At 34.7% G+C, this 22,526-nt stretch overlaps 2 protein-coding genes across 5 annotated transcripts in view; one reads left to right on the top strand and one right to left on the bottom strand.

Moving 5' to 3' along the window:
* The first annotated feature begins 3,105 nt into the window (after positions 1–3,105).
* The window catches only part of LOC127853424 (arrestin domain-containing protein 4-like), a 145,604-nt gene continuing 126,183 nt past the window's right edge, over positions 3,106–22,526 (top strand). For 2 of the 4 annotated variants that reach the window (XM_052387949.1, XM_052387951.1), the window contains exons 1-2: positions 11,171–11,365; positions 11,712–12,063. The gene's annotated coding sequence lies outside the window, so the exon portion shown is untranslated. Of the gene's footprint in view, positions 3,207–11,170; positions 11,366–11,711; positions 12,064–22,526 lie in introns of those variants that run through there. The other 2 variants (XM_052387952.1, XM_052387953.1) reach the window with 1 other exon arrangement.
* Positions 15,509–18,775, bottom strand: LOC127852666 (52 kDa repressor of the inhibitor of the protein kinase-like). The gene is made up of 4 exons (XM_052386616.1): positions 17,861–18,775; positions 17,658–17,829; positions 17,196–17,353; positions 15,509–17,010 (listed from the first exon to the last, which is right to left on the bottom strand). The coding sequence occupies exons 1-4, from the start codon at positions 18,773–18,775 to the stop codon at positions 15,925–15,927; spliced, it is 2,331 nt and encodes a 776-aa protein (XP_052242576.1). The 3' UTR covers positions 15,509–15,924.

The following is a 22,526-nucleotide window of genomic DNA, read 5'->3' as shown; positions in this document are numbered from 1 at the left end:
ACAATGTTAGGCATTTTGTATTCAATTCATAGAACACTATAAATCTTTACATAAATAAAAGTATTTTGCAAAAAAACTTTTAAACTATCCGTTACTCACTAAAATCCACTATACACCAATAGACTGTACTAAAATAGAAAGAAGAAATAATACAAACCCGTAATATGAGTAAAGACTTTGTAATCAATGTTGTCAGGACAGCTTGGTGATCTGCAATTCCCATGTGATATGTTGATATCGGGTATCATATTCATTCAATAAGTCGCAAAATGCTCGAATACAATTTACAAAGCAAAATGTGACTTAAACTCTTGCTCATGTTGTTTTTTTTAAAAATATTTTTTCATATTTTATAAATTTTTAACAAGATCATTGCCAAGCAATATAAGTCCCCTACCGGTGAAACTCCACCATTTTCAGCAATATTTCTAGTCTTTTTGTTGCCATAGCGACCAGAATTCTTGACGTAGGAATACAATGAAATGAAGTGCATAATCTCCATATTGCCATCTATCCATGTTTCAAGTTTCATGAAAAAATATGAAGAACTTTTAAACATATCGCAGGAACCACTATTTTCAGCAATATTTATAGTCTATTTGATAATAGCAGGCCCGTAGCCAGGATTTTGAAAAGGGGGGTGCGAATTTGTGCCATCGACGATTGTTATTGAGCAACGAAGTGGCGAAGTGGGTATGTGCGGGAGGGGATGTTCCTCATGCAATCGGGGGCTTTGGAGGTTCTCCCCCTAGACAATTTAAAAAAATGAAACTTAAACTCCTTCATTCTGGTCATTTTTTAACTGTATTTAGAGACTGAAGTTATAGAGCAATTTTATATGAAATTTCACTTTCATTGACCATACTCAGTGGCTGATCGACATGAATACGATATGACATACATGTATACCCCACAACATTTTTCAATAACTACCTTTTTCGATCAGTCACGGAAATACATCATTTTATACGGTGTTTAACCCAACATCAGCATGCGCGCACACACTTTATTTATATATACATTTGCAACAAAAAATGTATAGAATGTAAAATCAACAATAAGAACGGTATACAATATCATTATTTATTGGAGTCTTGGAATATTGATAAAATTGGTGTGTTTTACCATTCTAACATTCTACCATTTATAAATCGAGCAAATAAAATGGAATTATTTGACTTTTTTTCAAAACAATTGTTTGTCTGCTACGATGGATAGTACCAGAGGTCTAGCATTGCTCTAAACGTGCTAAAAGTGTATTGTACAACAAACACCGATTAACAAAACTGGGTCTTCTCAATGTGCATTAATACTATAAAGGAATCAAATTGGTATATATGGTTACTTTATTTATTTTTAACTATTTTTCACAAATTATTTACCTTTTTCTAAACGAATTTCAGAAACATACAACACTCAAGGCTTCATTAAGACCCTATAACCACAAACTACTGGCCCTGTGGTCTCAAAGTCCTTAACAATGTATAACAGGACGTTGAAGAAAATATATGTACTTATTTGCCCATAAATATTTACAAAAAAATTATCACGTCTTGAGCATAGCTGATATTGTTTGCTGGAAAACACTTTAAGGGATCCGAAAATGGTTGTACCAGGATATAACAAAACGACAACTCAGTCTGTCGAAAATACTGTGCACAATGCGTTCTTATTATAAATCGTGGTATAATGCAAAGTTAATAACCAGTGATTCAGTAGTCTTCAGCAATAGTCGAAGGTTGTTATTTGATTTCAGTCAAGTAAAGATTCAGTTGAAGGCACATAACATCAACTGTCTGGAAGAGAGACGCAGCCAATGCTAAGAATTAATTATTTATTTGTTTTGAATATATCCTATTTAGTTGTAACGAGGGTAATGGGATATTGGAACAAGGCTTAATTAGAAAGCACCCATACAAGTATGCTAAAAAAATGCGGTTTTACACAATTTGTATGACCAGTGAAACCAAAAAGCTTTCTGTATCGTAAGTTTTCGGAAGCTGACATAACATTCCGTTAATTATCATCTAAAATGTATTTTCTTTTTTTAATTAGATTATGTTTTTATTCAAGTTAATCAATTTTTTTCCAGCCATTTAGAACATTGTCAAAAAAATGTTCTTGAACTGGTATTTCAACCCACAATAAGTAGGCTTCTACATTTTGTTATGATATCTTTTACAGTTATAGACATTAATAACGATGACAAAAAATACAAAACAATCATTTAGTATCAAATATCTATAAATAAGTATCGATTGTGTACGGATTAGAGTGCCTGGTTAATAAATTTGCATTATACAGAAAACAAATATATATTTTTAACAAAGATTCCAATTCCATTTTGCGGGGACCAGCTTCTTAGATCTAAAATTTTGCTGTCACAACTTCTGTTGATTTCAGCAATTCTACTGTTAAAACTTGTAAATAAAAATCACGCGCTATCTTGGAAATGACTTAATCAAAAAAAAATAATTATATGGTGACCTGTCGGTTGCATATTGAATAAGACATTATGTTAACGCTTTTAATAAATACGAAGACTCACTTGGTTCATGGAAAAAATAAATAACAGTTTTTCGTCCAAGAAAGTTGGATGCAACTTATAGTACAATTTTTTTACATGTCCAAAAAGATTGGGTGCGAACGCACCCAACGCACCCCCCCCCCCCCCCCCCCCCCTGGCTACGGGTATGAATAGTTCTATTCTATGTGTTGACATAGCAACCATAATTCTTGACGTAGGAACAAAATGGACCTCATATTTATAGGAGTAGTCTATTTATGTATTTTTTATTTATTTACATAAATTTAAGGTCAATAGCACGTACACATATAAGACACATAAGACATACTGTATATCACAGATTAACATAGAATATATCACAGATTTCAAGGAATTAAGACTATGAGGATTAAAAAAAACACAATTTAAGAGCAACAAATAAAACGCTGTTACTGTATGCATATTAACAAGTACTGTATGTCTTTAGTAACAACGCTTAAAAAAGAGTTCGTGCTTATAAGTTTTTCCAAGTTTTTCCAAGGATGATAACTCATGACTGAACAAAATACTGTTTGACCACATTCACTTCCCTTATTTACAAAAACTTCATTATTTAATTTAGATTTGGCACTTGTTTTGATTACTAAACGCGTTCAAGAAAACGTGGCTTTCCATACACAACTGGTTGGCTTGTGTATCAGTAAGTATACAAACAATGTTATTGTTGTTTATCATTTTTTATTATTTTATTTGCACTTACTTTATTTATTTTTCAGATTGGCGCCTGATTTAAATCAAGGCACTGAGTGCACTAGTTGTACCATTTAAACCATCGCAAGCAGTGTTCATCACCCTCTTCACATATTGTTATAGCATTAGCAAAATAAGTTGAAATTAAACAAAATATAATTGAAAATAAATGATTGTATTTAGCTCTCAATCTGGAATATTGTCATGCAGTTTTACTGTGTAGTTCTCCTTGAATGCTTTGAGCTTTTATGAGTACATACCTACAAACACAATACCTGTTACCATCGACATCCATTTGCATGTTGTTTGTGAATGAATGCTCAAAACAGAAAAAAAATGAATAAAAAAAACATAATCAATTCGAAAGCCAAAGTTTTAAATTTACAATTCAATTTATCTTACAGTCTTAGGGAAAAGGTAAGTGTGGCACGATTGGTTTATTAGACACCAGATCTATCTTACCAATGATTCCAGAGTTAGTTGATGAATAAATTAGCATATTTTGAATACTCAGCATTTTCATTTGCATAAACCGAACACATTTTCATGAACCGTTGACATGTTTGAAACTTGGATTCATATCATTATTCTGCCAGGAAAATATGTCAATGATTTTCTTGCCCAATTGGGAAAGTACCTCTATCAGCCCAATAGGGAAAAAAAAGTGCGAAAAACTCTGAAATTGGGAAAATTTGGGTCGTGAAGTTTTCAGATTGGAAAAATGGTGTAATTAATTTTTTGCTAACAAATATTGTAAAATTTATAACTTAGTATTGTCAAGTTGTCAATAATATATTTGCTTTAAGGTTCAAGCCATAAAGCTGCACCAAATGTTGCATTTTTATTAACAAAAAAATGTGTTTTTTTGGAAGACTTGAAGTGGGATTTTTATGCTCCCCCTAAATTTATTTTGGGGGGAGCATATAGTCGCCGCTTTGTCTGTCCGTCCGTGTGTCCGTCCGTCTGTGCACAATTTTTGTCCTGCCTATTTCTCAGCAAAAATAATTGTCCCCCCAACTACTGTGCCCTCAAGACGTTTCCTTTTTTTCTGAATATATAGTGCAATATTGTGACAAAAAAAAACTTTGGGGAGCATCACCGACAGTTTCTTGTTTTTTACAGTTATTGGGAAATTTTTAGTTTATTCTCGATTGGGAAAGTGATGTTTTCCAGTATTTTATGAAGAAGGAAAAAAATAGCTGACACTTACTTTATATATTAATTTTTTTTTTATTAAACCATTATTTTAACCCTGGGTATTTACTGCAAGAAAAGCAAGTTCTTGTGTTATTCTCTCAGTAACCATTTAAAAAAAGATAAACAAAACTACACCATTAATGCCATAAACAAAATGTTAACTACCATCAGTGAAACACTTTCAAATGTCTTTATTTATTACAAGGAAAAAAATGCTTTTGTTAAATATGAACACAGAGAGAAGTCATACTTTTATAATTGTTACTTTCACTTTTGGGACGTACTACTTCTATTGTTAACTTTCATCAATATCAGTCATCAATTGTGACATGATCTGCATGTACACAATCCGACCATTACAATTAGGGACAATTATCTGGGGACATTTGTTTGGATACACTTTCTTATTAGCTGACTGGTAAACTTTAGAAATCATTCTTGTAATGTACTGTTGATTCAGCGTAATACGCTTATCATAGTAACAGATGTTGTTGAAAATGATTACCGTAGGTTTCCACGTATAGCGCGCAGTGTTTTACCTCCAAAATTCAAATTAAAAAGCTGGTGCGCGCTATACATTGATACAACGCTATCCTGCCTGCTAAATTAGTAAAAAATATGTTGTGTAATCGTAAATAATCAAAATGGCCGCCATGTTTTTTTCCAGAAAACTACCACCCTATAATCGTACAGACTGAGGGACCATTGTCGAAACAACAAGAAGTCGCTACTGGTAGATATGAATGCGGTAGAAGAAGTTTTGGTCAAAAATAAATTTGTTTGAATAAACTTGCGGACATTTCTTTGTTTGTGTTTTTCACTTCTTTATTGATGAATTCCGATGGGGAATGTTGTCGACATTTCGGAGAGCAAGCAAGGGTAGGTGTGAACGAGGTCTTTTTTGCAGGTAATGGTAAGTGTGAAAGGGGGTCATTTTGCACTTCATAATTGGCAGATGTTATTGAGTAATATGTGCCACAACTTGTTAAGACGCTAATTGACCTTTGAGACACTAATTGACACTTGAGAACGTGAAGATATGCAATTGCATTTTGTGTGTATAAATATTGAATGTTCAACAGTGGTGTACCTCAACAACTGTATCCCTGTCTCCCATGCGACATTCAAATTTACCGGTAATGCCCATGCTTTCTCCGAGGAAAAATCACACTATGTACTCTAATTCTTATTTTCTCACGTTTTTCATGAAATGCACATGGACTGTTAATCTTTTGCTAGAAAATTACAAAATTGTCAGAAAAGTATAGTGCTATGCAACCCATGCTCCTAATCATAATGACGCTTCCTATTTTGAATGCTTAATTAAGCTTTCCAATGCCCCGGATTATTGGATTGTGCAATAGTAAAATGGCGGCAATTTTCAGTCTGATTTGGTGGTTTTATTGTCTTTAAATATTTTTTTCTCCATTTTTGCATTTAAAAAACAGCCTGCGCGCTATACACGGGAGCGTGCTATACGTGGAAACCTACGGTAGATACTGTTTGGAAATCACAGAACTGGTAACCACAAAAAATTTTGCTGTGGAAACTACAAGAGGCTGAGAAACTTTAGAAACATTACAGGGGTCTAGCTAGGCTCAAAATTTAGGGAGAAGTCACTTCTCCCTAAAGCCAAAATAGGGAGAATTTGTAACATCTTTGGGAGAAATGGTACATTTGCGTCATATATCTTAGTTTAACGTATATTTTGCGGCAACTTTAAGGATAAGTGGTTTCTGTTCAGCGTTCAATCAACTCTTCACTTGTTTTATACAATAAGACATAAGTGTATAAAACCTAAATTTCTTTTATTTCTCATTGATTGTTGATAATGATGGTACTTTAAATTATTTTTCCTGAACAGGTGTATCAAATAAACTTCAATTGTTACAAACCAGTAATGTTCAGAATCTTTTTACTTCCTTGTTAATTTTAAGCAATTCAACATTAAATCAAATTAATATTTTGTTACAAATATTTGTTATAAATTAAAATGCATCTCATTTTACAGCAGAGATTTCAAATCTGACCTGTAAATGAGCCCCATATTTATTGCCAGTGCTAGGCGTAGGTTACCTCTTCCCATTTGATCATTTTTGAGTATTGTTTTTATAAGGGGCCATTTAACTTTGTTTAAGCATAGTTATTTGTAGCCAGCACAAGGCAATTAATCAAGGCATCATCTATGAACAATTTCAAGAAGTCTAAAAGCTCCAGACTGTTCTTTTGAATGTTCAACTTTGGATGACCTGTAAATGGTGCAACTTATGGCTGAGAATCCTCCTGTGTCCAATTCTCCACATCAAATTGATTTTAATCAGTCATTGTCTGGCACAAAGTAAATTTTAAGTGGGAGATGTTACTTCGTCTTCATGAAATTAATGTGCGAAATTAATATTCCCTGGGCGAACAAATCGCCCACTTGGCCCACTCCCGAGACCCCTGTTACAATTATTATTTTACAGTTTGTCTGAGCGCTTCACTGTTGGCAGTTTGCAATTATCATTTCTGAGAGGGGCCTACAATATTTCACCCTATCTGAAATAAATTGTTTTTGTAAAATGGTTATATGATGTGAGAAAATACATATCGTAAATTTAATGCTGGCTTGTTTTTCCAAATAAATTACATTATTTCAGTATAAATATAGACCGCAGTGCCCTGTTAATAGAATAAGTATAGAAAAACAGTACTCGGACACTTCAGTGATCGGGATGATCAAGTTGATCGGATCGGCAGTGGGAACCCACCTTAACACAATTTCTGTAAGGGGAGTGAGACAATTAAACTTTGGAAATTAAACAACCTCACTGCTCTTTTCCATAGAATTATTTAAATATACCCAAATGATAATACAAATGCAGCGATTATTTTCCTTCTTTATTAAGTACTGGAAAAAGGCACTTTCCCAATAAGGTTAAAACTACACATTTTCTAATTGCTGTCAAAAAAATTCCCAGGTTTCCAAAAAAATAAATATATTTTTTATAAATAAAATGCAACATTAAGTAAGTTTCCCTTTGCAGCTCTGTAGCTTTAACCTAAGTAAAAATAATATTGACAACTTGAAAAAAACTGAATTATAAATTTTTTGTATTTGGGAGCAAAAAATCAAATACACCAATTTCCCAAAATGAACCCTTCACGATGCGAAATTTCCCAATTTCAGGGTTTTTCGCGGACATTTTCCTAATCAGCTTTCCATGGGTACAAATCTGTTTTCTTACGTAAAATGTGAAATGAAGTCAAGTGATTTTACATGTAGTTCTTTATGTATCCTGTTGTGATAATATATATTTTTTATTTGCTAATCACAGCATATCTTATCATATTCATGTCTTGTTAAAATATATTTGGTGGAACAAAGTTATCGGTTGTGCTCCGAGGGACACAAACCCGTGATTTTTCATTCCAGTATCCAAGTAGGCAGGAAGTCAATAAGATAACAGAGTATGCAAAACTCATTGTATGGTTTCAACTGATGCAACGTGGAATTGTGTTATTCTCATTTTCTGTGTCGTTGGCGCTAGGCTACTCTTTCTTGAAAGCAAGCGACTGTGTTTTTGCCAAGTTTAATGCTTCATTATGCCCGATTTGCTATTTTGTAATCTTGTTCCACCATTCTGTTATCTAATTCACACAAAATGCGTCCTTTTTCAAACCAGATGACCCATGTTGTTAAGTCTGTATTTTGTTTTCAGGTTTAGAATGAGATAAACAACAGTGAACAAAAGTAGTACCGGCCAGTGATATTTTTAGGGCTAATTTGGAGCCAAAATTTGGCCTGATTGCTCTTCTTTAAAGGTGCATACTTTTTCACTAAATTTTCAATAAAATGTCCCTTTGAATGTAATCTTCAGTTGAAAAAATGACCCTTGACAAGCTGACAGAATTTAGAGACATTTAATTATTTTTTTTATCAAAGCAAGTTTAATATTTATCTAATTAAACATTTGTATTTAAGCATTAAACATATTATTTTTTTGTAACAGAGTACAATAAAAATAAGTAATCATGTGTATCTGAAAAAAATAACCCTGTGTCATACAAGTTTTCATTTTAATTGCCCCGCCTCCTTTCCCCGAAAAAATAAACCTTGCAAGTCCACAAACCCTTAATTGGTTAATTTTGAACTAGGAAGTTGCTTAGATTTTTAGTTTTCTATGTAGATATATATCTTTTTTTAAAGGTCTGCATGGATATTGTTGATCTGTGAAGGATGTATTGATTAGTTGTAGAAATGATGGCCAAGGAAATAATGGAGAATACTTTAAACATGGCAAAGTCTATACACCAGGTCTTCAAGGTTTAATTTAATCTAATGTTATAAAAGAAGTTTGAATTTTGCAGCTAAGTTTCTTATGGGGGCTCTATTTTGACTTAAAAACTTTTTGAGAGGAAATAGCTTTTCTATTTAAGTAAAAATGACTTGACCTTGATCCCACTGACTGGTAAACAATGCTGTTTCAAGCAAGGTTTGTATATTGTAAGCAACCAAGGAGCATTAGAATTTAGATCAACACAATTCCCCATAACACTGAAGTTATTGAGTGAAAACTGTTATTCTATTTATAGTAATAGTGACCTTGGCCGAAAAGTTCTCAGTCCTAGGAATACATGTATGCTTCTTACATACAATTTTAATTTAAGTATATTATTTCTTCGCAAGCTGAACTTAGTGAGCAGAAACTTTTTTTTTTTAATCAGTGACCTTGACCTTTTTTAATGGCCCATATGCAATCCAAAGCTAAGTATACATGTATACAACATGCACACACTTTCAGTGCAATATCTTCATCCCAACTAAAGCTATTGAATGGTAAGATTTGATATTTTGAGTACCTTGACATGAACATTTGATCCCAAATGCATTTCCAAGCTAGGTCTGTGGATAAGCTAGCTACACACACAGTTTCCAACTAACACCATGTTACAAGCTAAACTTATTGCAAGAAAACCATTTTCCTATATTGACAATAACCTTGACCTTGCCCTAAATGCATTCTATTGTGAGGTCTCCATTTAAATTATCTACACACATAATTTGAATATACAACACCTCCAACCAAAGTTATTATACAGAAACCAACTGGATTTTATCATTTAGTACACTGAAATATCATTCCCACTACACGGTATCTTAAGTTTGTACATGGTCATGCAGTCTGTTGCACTAGTTTGTATCTGACATGCCAGGTGGATATTATTGAATATTATAACTTATCATAGGCATACTTACAACAGTACATGTTTATTTTCACACGGAGTTGATAGCATTATGTACATGTACTTGTGACATGTATTTACAAACAGATGTTTGCTCATTAACATCTAGGCTTTATTATACAACCATCTGGTACAGTATAACAGCATGAAAAGCAAGCAAAGGTGTATGTATTCAGTTCAGATGTACGAGATTGCACAGGCTGATTGGGACCGATACTTTGAGCACATGCTTTAAGCCTGGTTTTCCCAGAGAATGACTCATATGTTTTAAAGCATTAAATCTAGATCTTGTTTATCTCTCCACTCTCTGTTCAATCTCAGTAGTATACAACTACAGGGAATTTGTCAATGGTGTAATTTTCAAACTGATTGAAAATACCAATATATTTCCCTAGTGTTTTATCATGAAACTAATTGCACAGTGCCTGGAGACTGTTAAATTTTAATTGCTTTCTGAACGCCACATTGCATCCTCTAGAAATTTCCAAAACCACTTCCTGTAGAAATAAGTGTTCTCAATCAATGGAATTAGTTTTGTTTATGTCTGATTATACAATAATACAACACGTTTAAGTTATTACAATGTTATATCTTGTGAATCAGACATAATTAAGTTTAATCTCTGAGTGAAATTTCAAACACATTTTGTAAATTTTATTTTAAGTTGTTGATTGTTTAGAAGCAATATCTTCCTGACCATATAATGTGGACACTGGGTGTGTTTGTCAACGTGAATCTATGTAACACATATCATTACCTTACAGGGCACACTTTGGACTGTTTTAAAATAAGACCCATAAAGTATTGACCCTGATAAGCCTGTCCACAATGTTTTAGTTTACGCCTAAACTTGATTTTGTATAGAAGAAACTTCTCTTAAACAGAAAAATTATCAAAATTGTGTGCAGACTGCACAGGCTTATCTGGGAAGATACTTTGATCCTATCCATTCAACAAAATTTGATTGAAATTTAAAATGTTGTACAATGTTTAATAAAACTGGCAACTTGGGGTTGGTTTTAATAAAATGAAATTGGCTCTGGAAATTTAATATTTATTTTCAGAATAGTTGTGAGATATTTTTGCTTTTCCCCTATATTCACTTAATGATCAAACTAGACCTTTTAACCATAACAACAAACAAATATATACTATCTCACTTAATATACTATATTCACTTCAATGTTTTTAAAACTCTCTTTAAATGCAAACATATTTATAAAATTGCAGTCAATATGTGCTTTGTATGTCACTCTCTACAACAATTTAAAAGAAAAATAATAATGGTTACTTGTAAGGTTTTGGAAGATTATTTTCACATGACTTTGTTGTGAAAGTTGTTATCTATCTATACTATCATTTATTTATTGAGTAAACAAGGCGCAATAGCACTTACACAAACATGCAAGTTTAATTCATATCTGGACTTCAACATTACTCTAGGTATATGCGTACCAATACTTTTACCATACTTGACCTGTTTTCAAATAGGTTCAACTGTATGTTAAATTGGCTGTGTGATGTTTGGTGGAAATGTAATGCCTGGGCTCATTGATGGATGATTACCTTGTTAAATAATTAAAACAGGGTATCGGATGCCTGGTATTCCAATTCACCAGCAGGATTTTAGGCTGCTCACTAAGTTTTATTGCTCCACAATCAATGTTGTGTATGCTGAAATCCCAGGTGAATTGTTGAAGCTTTCATGGATATTTAAAAATGAGCCTTTGAATTGGAATTTAGGGTTTAATGCATGTGCATAAGGTATTGTCCCAGATTAGCCTGTGAAGTCTGCACAGGCGTATCAGAAACTCCACTTTTATGGGGTTTTTTCGTTAAAAAGAAACTATTCTTTGCAAAAATCCATTTAAAGGGGAAAGTGTCCTCCCCTATAAGCCTGTGCTGACTGCACATAAGCCTGTGCTGACTGCACAGGCTAATCTGGGATGACACATGCATTAAAACCCATTTTCCCTGAGGCTAAAATACTCTGATGCCTAAGCCAGCATCAAATTTCATTGTGTTTTTTAAGATGGAAATTTTGTCATCTTGGGCTATACATTTGCATTGAAATCTTTCGACCATATTAGACACAAAGTTGACTTAACAGTGCAAATTGTATTTTGTGGATATTTTCTGAGATTAGAAGGAAGACAAGGACATTGTTTTTTCGAATATATTTTGATGAAAGGTGACATAACAGTGCATTGTCTTTTTGTAGAAATTTCGAAATATAAGGGTCAGCCCAACAAGTGTGAAGCTGACATTGGAAACTGAAACCGTTTGGCTTTGAAAGTTTTCTTATATTTGAAGATGTGCTAAAAAGTGATGTACTTGGGAATTGTAACATTTACTCTGGTGATACAAAACGGCTTTTCCAAACGGTAAGCTCCTCATTACTTATCCAAGCCTCATGTCAAAAAGGGTCTTATGAAATGTGCGGGCAGCGTATTATTAGGCCAACCTGCGCATCTGCGATGTTTGATCAGGAGCTATCAAGTCTGCGTATGAGACCACAAAGCCTTGTGTAACATTATACAGGACAGCGTGGCTTCAGACCAGACTGCGAGATTGATCAGGCCTGTCTGGAGTTAAATTGGCCGTATATGGCTTAAGACCTATTTTTGCATGACACGGTCATATTAGCATGTTTTTCTGGATACCATTTATTTACACCCAATAAGGTGTTCTACTCACAGGATATTATCCCCAGTCAAAGGCGGAGGGATATAGAATTGGTGTTGTCTATCTGTCCGTCATTCTGATTGTCATTTAGTCACTCTGTCACAAAATTTTGAACTTTGCGGGGGATATCAATTCAACAAATTTGCTATTGAAATAAATAGTGTTTGTTCTGCTAATGAAGAAAACACTTATATAAACATAAAATTAAAATAATCTTGATTATTATAACCAATAAAGATAATAATAATGTTAAGAATTTTGTATGAATTAATGGAAATATTTTGTGTAAATAAAGGGTATTTGGATTCTAACACTATGTCATGCCTAAGTTATTATCATGGGTTTATTAGCACATGCCATTTTGATACCAGTATGTGGTTGTGAAGATTTAAATGTCCAGACCTAAGTTGATTAAAACAATGACAAAAATAGCCACTTTATATACATGTAGTTATGTTTCATACATTTAACAATTAGTATTTGAATGTTTTTTCCAGTCTTTAACAGCTGCCATATTGTTTAAAGTTATACATGTATTAATGGTCAAGTCTATGTTCACATATAATACACATTTTATTTTTGGCGGAAATAATGTCTTATAAACATTTTACTGGCCAAAATACAAATACAACAACTCACAAGTTGGAGAGTGGTATAGACTAATACATTTTCTATAAGAAAGGAAAAGGTTTCAGTAGACTTTTAGAATTTGTTTAATTATTTTTTACAGCAATATGTTTATATTCTTGAAGGAAATATATTGACTATGATATCATTTTTGATTTCACAATTTTGGGAACGGGGCGGGGTCACTCGGGATTGGGAAAATCATGGCTTTTTAGCTCACCTGAGCACAACGTACTCATGGTGAGCTTTTGTGATCGCCTTTTGTCCGTCGTCCGTCGTCAGTCGTCCGTCGTCAACATTTTGCATTGTGAACACTCTAGAGGCCACATTTATTGTCCAATCTTCATGAAACTTGGTCAGAACATTTGACCCATTGATACCTCGACTGAGTTCAACACTGGGTCATGCTGGGTCAAAAACTAGGTCACTAGGTCAAAAAAAAGAAAAACTTTGTTAACACTGTAGAAGTCACATTTGATGCCAAATCTTCATGTAACTTTGTCAAAATGTTTGTCTAAATATAATGTTGGTTGAGTTCAAAAATTGTTCCCGTCCGTTGAAAAACATGGCCGCCCAATCATCATGAAACTTGGTGGAAATATTGGTTTCATTGATATCTTGGACGAGTTCGAAAATGGTCCAGATCGGTGAAAAAACATTCAATTAGGGATTTTTAGGTCCAATTTGGAAAATTATATTATAATTAATTTATAATTTTTTCCTATTGGTCATTGGGCTGAATCACGGCCCAAAGTTAGAACGAAAAAACAACGTGTTACACTTTTTGTTATTCATAGGGCAAAAAGTAGCATCCAGCATATTAAAGGGATCTTTTCACAGTTTGGTAAATTGACAAAATTGAAAAAAGTTGTTTCAGATTCGCAAATTTTTGTTTAAGTTATGATATTTGTGAGGAAACAGTATTACTGAACATTTACCATAGTCCAATATAGCCATTATATGTATCTTTTGAAAATTTTAAAACCTAAAAATTATAAAGCGTTGCAACGCGAAATGATTGAATAATTTGGAGAGTTCTGTTGTTGTCGTTTAAATTTGCGAAACTGTGAAGATTGCTTATATAAGGTATAAACTACTTAAACTGTGTATACCCGGCGGAATAGCCGAGAGGGCTAATGTGTTTTCACTTCAGACTAATTCCAGGACTCCGGGGGTCACTGGTTTGAGCCCTGGTACCGGCTACTTTTTTTTCCTTTTTTAAATTTTATTCTTGATTTTTTACCTGAGCTTTTAAGATCCAATGTTTACATTTATCAATATAAATCATTTAATGACAAACTTCAAAATATGCCAAAATCTGTGAAAAGGCCCCTTTAAAGTCATTTCAACAAGCAATTGCTAACAACCCATCTGCAAGGACTGCACAGAATTGTTTGATAAACCATTATCTTGAAAAAGTTGATGTGAGGAAAATCAATGTGTCTAAGACCGGATAGGCTTTAAGTAGATCTGCAAAAGTGTTTACCCCAATAACTGATAAAGTAATCAATGTTTATACTTTACCTCAAAATAATGTGCCTTCTGGTGTTTGCATAAATGCTGATCCTGGTCCTTACAATAATTACCAGGCTTGTAGAATAGAGGGAATAATAATACACGTTTAGGTTTGAAAGGGGAATATATTAATAGTATATGATTATAAATAAAAAGAGATAACTTTTTAAGCTCGTCTATTTTTTGAAAAAAATTTATGAGCTATTGTTATCACCTGAGGGTCAGCGTCTGCGTCGGCGTCCGGTTAAGTTTTGTGTTTAGTTCCACTTTTCCCATAAAGTATCAAAGCTATTGCATTCAAACATGGCACACTTACTTACTATAATGAGGGGACTGGGCTAGCAAAGTTAGATAACTCTGGCTGGCATTTTTACAGAATTATGTGCTCTTTTTATACTTAGAGAATTGAAAATTTGGTTAAGTTTTGTGTTTAGGTGCACTTTATTCCTTACAGGGGTGTATCCAGAAATTTTTCAGAGGGGGGGGCTTAACTGTGGAGGGTGCGGGAGGGGTGTCCCCTCCCGTAGTCGATTTTTTTTTTTAATGGCACCTTGAAATGATGCATTTTCCTGCTATCTAATCAACATTTTGCATGATAAAAGTGCATGTAAAACAATCAAGAACTTTAGTTCAGACATCAAGTGTGACAGACACACAGACAGACAGACACACAGGGATAAATCAAATGTCTCTGAAACCACTAAAGTAGTCTTTTATCTTTATGACCAGAAATTTTCTAACAGTGTTAGATGTGGACCTCCTTTTCACCTTGTTGGATATCCTACTAGGTCACCCTGTTGGATGTTTTTTTTTACAAATTATAAAAATAACATTTTAAGCAACACTCTTTATTTCAAGTTCTATCAAATGTTATGTCATTTTGTAACAAAAACAATACAAGAAAATCTTACAAATCAAATCAAAATTTATTTATTGTCGGTATGAAATAACATGATATAACATAAGCTATGTAAAGCTTTTGACCGACCTATAATCAAACAGTAGCAAATTTCAACACATCATAAATACATGGCATACATAAGTAATACTATAATAATAAAACACACTAAAAGCATAACCAAAGCAGTATTTTTATAGCACATTATTATAATGTAAGCAGAAATATAATATCAGTACTATACATTCACAATTAAAAGCTGTGTAAAAGATTGCTGATCTTGACCCAAGGAAGGGGCCTAACCTACCATAAAAAGAAAAGGTGTAAAAAAGGGCCATAAAATAAAAAAGGCTTAAAGGAAATTATCACCTCAAATCAGATTTAAAGGGAACTGATCAGCAAATTGCACATAATAAAAGCAACAAATACAACAATGATGAATGAAGAATAAAATATCATTATAACAGCAAAATAATACAATGCTAATGCTGAAGTGATTATACCACTATTCAACAAATGTCTACAGCTCAGACAGGATGTCAGGAAGATCCATCCGCCTAGGATGCTTCCGAGCAAACTCTCGGACAACATTGCAAATGTTAATGTCAATGTCCCTATGAACAGAAAGAAGGCACAAAGCGGACAACCTGTCCTGACCCATTGAAGATCTCAGTTTTGTCTTTACAAGTCCTAGGGCACTGATACTTCTTTCACACTCACATGATGTGACAGGGAACACACATGCGATAGACAAGACCGTGTAAATGTTGGGGTACAGCTGTGAATCACACTGTTCAACAGCCCCCTGAAGGGTAGTAGGTGGGTTGGTAACACCTTTCCATCTAGCCTGCCATAAGTGCAACTCAGCAGGCAAGGACTGAGGGGAAGGGAGATCATCAATGAACCATTCAAGGTCACTAGCACTGACAGGAGAGGCGCACATTTGTTCCGGTATAAGCTTCAATCCCATGGCTGCCTTAGTCTGCAAATCACTGAATCGGGTGTCCATTTCATTCACAAAAGTGTCAACAAAGGGAATCGTTAGGTTTCTTTTGTAGTACAATTCGGGTGTTGCTGCTTCGATGTTGTCACGCTTAGTCTGACGACCACACAGTCTGGGTTGAGATGGCTGAACACCAAGATTGTCAGCGATAGTTGAAACTTCTTGGAACCAGGTGTTATGGTAGGTGTCGATGTTGTCACGGACCTCTTGGAGAGCTTGCTGCACCACACTAACCTGAGACATGGCCTTGACCACATCAACCGAACGACCTTGAAGAGCAACAGTGAGGGGTTTTATATAGCTGAGACAGCGGGTCACAATCACCAGGACAGCGATAAACTGGAAACCAGTAATCGCCATCAAAAACCCAGAGATTTCAGCAGATGTTGTAGACTTGGTTTCATTCTCCATTAACTGAGACATTGCATCAACCATGGCGGGTAGAAAGTCGATAAAGACCTCAAGGGCGTCGTGTCGTTCTACCCAGCGTGTACGGCAGAGAGACTTTATCTTCTGGCGCTTGGACTCGGTGACTTCCATGGCAGCCCGACATTCAGCAAGACAGGTCTGTCGTTTCGGCGAGTAGTTGAAGAACACAGCAATCTGAAAAATAAAAACATGTACCATTATTTATTAAATATCAACAATATTTTATACATTTTATACATAGATGTCCAGAGGAGAGTAAGTATTACATAATTTTAACATATAATACGATAAGACTAGCTTGATACTTTGCATTGGATTATATTTTCATTTCAGTTATAAAAGTAAAAATGTGTACTCACCCTGTCAACTGTTCCCATCATGTTTCGTACAAGTGTGCTGTTGGAAGCATGTACTACACAGCCGTTCAACTGGTGAGCCGTGCACCAAAACGGAAGAGCTCTGGGGTACTGATGCTGGATTCTTGGACCTACACCTTTTGTCTTACCCGTCATGTTACCTGAAATAAAAACATGAATGTTAACTAGTACAGCGCACCAATAAATGTTCAGATCATGAGGTGCCAAACAAGAAAGATAATTTTGGCTATGCTGGATTCATAGACTCCAATCATTTTAAGTTTGAAACGATTTAGTCAGTTATTATTAATGGTTTTGGCTGCAATTCTGTGTCAATATGCCCCTCAATCAAAATTAAGTGCTATATCAGAACACATCCTTCATTGTTAGTTTGATTGTAAACTTTTAAAATTGAAACTAATGTATTTTTGAGATTTATTACATTTATAACAATATTGGTCTTACCAGCACCATCGTAGCACTGTGACCGCATCATGGAAGGGTCTAGACCAACGTCTGTTAGCACGTCGAGGATAGCTTGGGAGAGAGCCTCGCCACTGGTATCTGGACTGACATCTACAAACCGGAGAAACTCTTCTCGGATCTTGTCAGACTCGTCTATAAACCTGACACACGGCTAGCTGTTCCACGTTACCGTTGTCACGTACCTCATCGGCAGACACACAGTAGAATTTACCACCAGTTTTTATTTCATTCACTATCTTGCGTTCAACTGTCTGTCCCATAATGTCAAGAAGTTCATTCTGAATTGTAGGACTGCGATAGGTAGCATTCTTCCCACAAGTAGCAAAGTGTTCCTTGAGAACAGAATCACCTGACTCAACACGAAACTCTATAAGTGATTGGAAATTACCACAATTCACTGATTCATCATCATAATATTTTGAACTGTCAGAATGCCCACGGAGGGCTATGTTCTGGCGCGCACATAACAACACTGTCTTGGTGATAGACTCAAGAACCACAGCATTCTTCTTCCGTCTGGCCTGCAGAGCTGCATCGACCTGCTTATTAACGGGAGCGTTGTTTTTTCTCACACTCATAAACTGCTCACAACATATGCGCGAATCAATGTGGGCTTGATACCCAGTACCCCCGTCTTTGGAGTGTTTCTTTGCATCTGGAAAAAAATGACCATCGAAGACTTCAATGGCTTTCTTCCAGTTTTGAAATGGTTCACTAACTAATTTTCCACGTTTTTTGTTCCCTGGAAATGTGACGCAATGTACGCAATACGCTCCATCTTCTTCGACACTGTACACAAGTCCTGGATATTTCTGGAGCCAGGATGACTGGAATGTCCGACTTGTTTTGCCGAATTGTGTCTTTTTGTACATGTGTTTCTCTGATGGTTTCCAGTCCGTAGAGAGAAGAGTGTCACGTTCCTCATCAGTAAATTTACCATGTTGTCTAGCGTACACACTAATGTCATTGCTGGATGTTGCTGAGGGTGCCAGAGGTACCGGAGAGCTGAAAGCAGCAACAGACTCATTTTCAGTTGGTTCATTAGTTTTTGGTTTCTTGATCCAAATGGATTCAAGTGTTGCCTGTTTGCGTTTCATTTTGAAAATGATTTAGTTTCATACTAGAAAAGTAATTCTTCATTTTTGAGTCCTTTTTAATTTAAATAACTATAGATGAACAACAAATAAGTTAGTCCAATTTGTAAAAACAAACAAATTAATTGCCATTCATTAAGTGTGCTGTTGAATTTCAATGGCAATAACTTTTTACTCAAAAGGATGAGCACTCTCAAGAGCTAATACCAATTAAATTCATCAAAGAAACTTACCGAAAAATTAATGATGATTGTCCATTGTGTTCGTCTCAACTCTTTAATTGCTACAAATTGAAATATTGTTTTTCACAAGTCCCATGCGGCAGCCATTTGTTAACATTTACCCATTTAAATTCATCAAAGAAACTTACCGAAATATTAATGATGATTGTCCACTGCGTTCGTCTCAACTCTTTAATTGCTACAAATTGAAATATTGTTTTTCACAAGTCCCATGCGGCAGCCATTTGTAAACATTTACCTATAGCTAAATGCATCGATAAATTTCATTAGTTGAATGTATCTCATTCAGCCAATCAAATAGCGCAGTTTATCACTTACAGTCAATGAAGCGTGCAGTTTAGCTGGCGTAGGTTAGATCGTCAGTACACATGCCTGGGGGCTAATCACACAAATCGACAGCTGTTTATGGCTTAATTATGGGCATATGGCAGGAAATACACAAGTGGATATGTTTGATACTTTAAGGGGCTCATTTTTTTTTTAAATCGTATCTAGCCAGCCAGCTGGGGGGGCTTTAGCCCCCTAGCTCCCCACCTAAATACGCCACTGCCTTAAGTATCAAAGCTATTGCTTTCATACTTGCAACACTTACCAGCTATCATAAGGGGACTGTGCAGGCAAAGTAATGTAACTCCGACTGGCATTTTGACAGAATTATGGCCCCTTTTATACTTAGAAAATTGAAAATTTGATTAAGTTTTGTGTTTAGGTCCACTTTACTCCTAAAGTATTAAAGCTATTGAAGGAAAGTTAGATTACTTTAAACTATTTATTTGAGCTCGATTGCATATAAAGCCTAAGGCTTATTTGAAATGCTCTTGAGTCTGTTTCCTGGGACTAGAACCAGTACTTGGTGACTAAGGGGGAAATTTAAAGAAATTCAATGCTCCAACAATGGGGATCAAACCCGTGACCTCCCGATCGCTAGGCGGACACCAGATCCATAACACCATTGTGACCTGTAAAGTAAGATTAAGAGGAGTACTTGTGTTTTTATGTCCAAACCTAAATATAATTCTTAGTGTATATTTTTGTTATTTGTATGATTTCATCAATTTTGCTTAATTAGATTCATACATTTTATATGCAAATAATTTAAAAGAGACAAAAGTAACTGTTGTTTAACATACACACAAAGAGGATATCCAATTGGTATGCCCCTGTAACATTTCATTCTGTCTTATGAGCTCCTACCTTCTTGTATGATGACCATATTCAGCAATATATATACATATAAAATGTCACTTTATAATTGCAGTTTATGACATGTTTCACACATTGGCCACTTAATAATTTATGACTTCAGGTTCACACTAGCATTTGTTAAAATAATGTTCTCAAACAGAGGATTAACATCAACTAATTTTGTATGTTCCATTCAATGGATTGTTTTCTGCAAACATTTGGTAAGAGACATTTAATTTTAAACAAAAATGGATTTTTTTAATACTGGTTACCAGGTATTAGAATTGCCCAGCCCAACATAATTATTATTGAAGTACACATATTTGGTAGGTGTGATTGTTAAAATCTTTTAGAAATCATGTCCTTAAAGCATGTTTTTGTTATTGTATATCTGACATATCCAAACTTTTGCATATGATTTATCAATATATTTACTTAGTAATTTAACTATGTCGATTAAATATGCATAATATTGTTGATATGCACCTTTTTAATGACTTATTTTCACTGCATTCACCATTATATCCATCGTATTAAAATGTGGTACATCAATAAATTTTAATAATATGAGTCGTGTTCAAAGAAAACTGGGCATAATGCATGTGCGTAAAGTGTCGTCCCAGATTAGCCTGTGCAGTCTGCACAGGCTAATCAGGGAAGACACTTTCCACTTTTATGACATTTTTCGTTTAAATGAAGTCTCTTCTTAGCAAAAATCCAATTAAGGCGGAAAGTGTCGTCCCTGATTAGCCTATGCGGACTGCACAGGCTAATCTGGGATGACACTTTACGCACATGCATTATGCCCAGTTTTCTCAGAACACGACTCGTACATGATACATCTTAACAAATGGCATCACACCTCATTTGGTTGAATGTTCTTTGGTAACGTTATGACATTATAACAATATTACAAGGAAAAAGAACAAGATAGATTAGAAATAAACCTAAATTTCAAGAGAATATTAAAAAAATAAAAACAAAACCCATCCTACTAAAAATACAGCCTCCTGTATGTGCCACTGTTCATTTACTCATAAATTTGTTACAATTTGTAATTTATATTTTTCAGGAATACAACAATGTTGCATGCAGCACAAACATTTAATCAAAACAGAATCATGCTAATTGATAAATTATTAATCACAATTTAATCTTCTTACATCTGTTAGATTGCCTCAGTTAAGTTATACAGGGTTTTTTTTTAGAAAAAGGGGAAGACGCTGGACGCTGGGTAAAAGGGGAAAATTGAGCGCGAAAGAGACATATTTGGGGAAAAAATAACTACTGTTCATTTCAATGTCTATAACTCACCTACAGACTTCAGGTGTTTTTTAGAAAAAGAGGCATGTCTCTGACCTTTTTGTTCTTAAACACATGAACAAGTATGATATTAAAGTCAAAGTCCTAAATAAAGTTGCAGGTGTAGATCTAATAATGGGAAATGTTTTCAACTGGGGCCGGGGAACGATGTCAATATTATGATTTCAATTTCATGATGAATGGGTTGACGATCTAGATCTGCTACAGTATTGGAAGGGAAAGGTGCGGCAGCTGCCGATTGTCTACTTTCACTTTCACAATAATCCGACAGTATTAATCGATGTTGATTACATGTACCTCCGAATCCTGCTGGGTTTCAACGGTTTTTGATGATTCATTCTTAAAAAATGCGTCAACGCAATTAATATTTTCCAAGTCCGAACGTTTTATTTTATTCGTGTATGAACGCCAATTGTGAGACTTTTCTGTTTTAACGTTTATATCTTGGCTTTTACATAACCCGGATGAAAATTCGACTGGTAATTAGTTGACAAAACACCCTTCTCGCGCAAAACCGGAATCCAGTAAAATAGTCACATGATTCATACGATTAGTTGCCCGGTTTCCATGACGTAATTTAAGAGCTATATATAGAATCACTGGGTTTCCCAGATTTGAGTGTTCGTCGGGAGAGAGAGAGAGAGCGAGATCGTTGTACATGGTACAAATTGGATAAGTGTTGACTTCCCAAAAGAAAAAAAACATTTCTTTGACGGTAAAATATATTTTGGTGAAAAATTATATTTTTGGAGGGGAAATGGTATTTTTAGGGGAAAAATTCTGGTAGGGGAAGACGCCGAAGATCGGCGTCACTTTCTTAGTAAAAAAAAACCCCTGGTTATATAATATATTTTGACACTGTTAACCTTTTGACCCTTTACCACTCAGAAACACACTGTGACGCATTTGAAGTCCTTTAGAAAATCAAATTCTTAATATTCAAGTCCGTTCTTATTACATTCAATTTTGAAGGCTCCATTTCCAACCCTTGGGTACTGCAGGTG

This window comes from Dreissena polymorpha, chromosome 12, assembly GCF_020536995.1.
Source record: "Dreissena polymorpha isolate Duluth1 chromosome 12, UMN_Dpol_1.0, whole genome shotgun sequence".
Taxonomy (NCBI): Eukaryota; Metazoa; Mollusca; class Bivalvia; order Myida; family Dreissenidae; genus Dreissena; species Dreissena polymorpha.
This window is presented reverse-complemented; position numbering and strand designations above follow the sequence as displayed.

Excerpts from the sequence above, each read along its gene's own strand:
- LOC127852666 (XM_052386616.1), bottom strand. The coding sequence starts at position 18,775 with ATGAAACGCAAACAGGCAACACTTGAATCCATTTGGATCAAGAAACCA. Across the intron at positions 17,830-17,860 it reads ACTGTGTGTCTGCCGATGAG|CCGTGTGTCAGGTTTATAGA; the intron begins GTACGTGACAAC and ends TGGAACAGCTAG. Across the intron at positions 17,354-17,657 it reads ACAGTGCTACGATGGTGCTG|GTAACATGACGGGTAAGACA; the intron begins GTAAGACCAATA and ends TTTTTATTTCAG.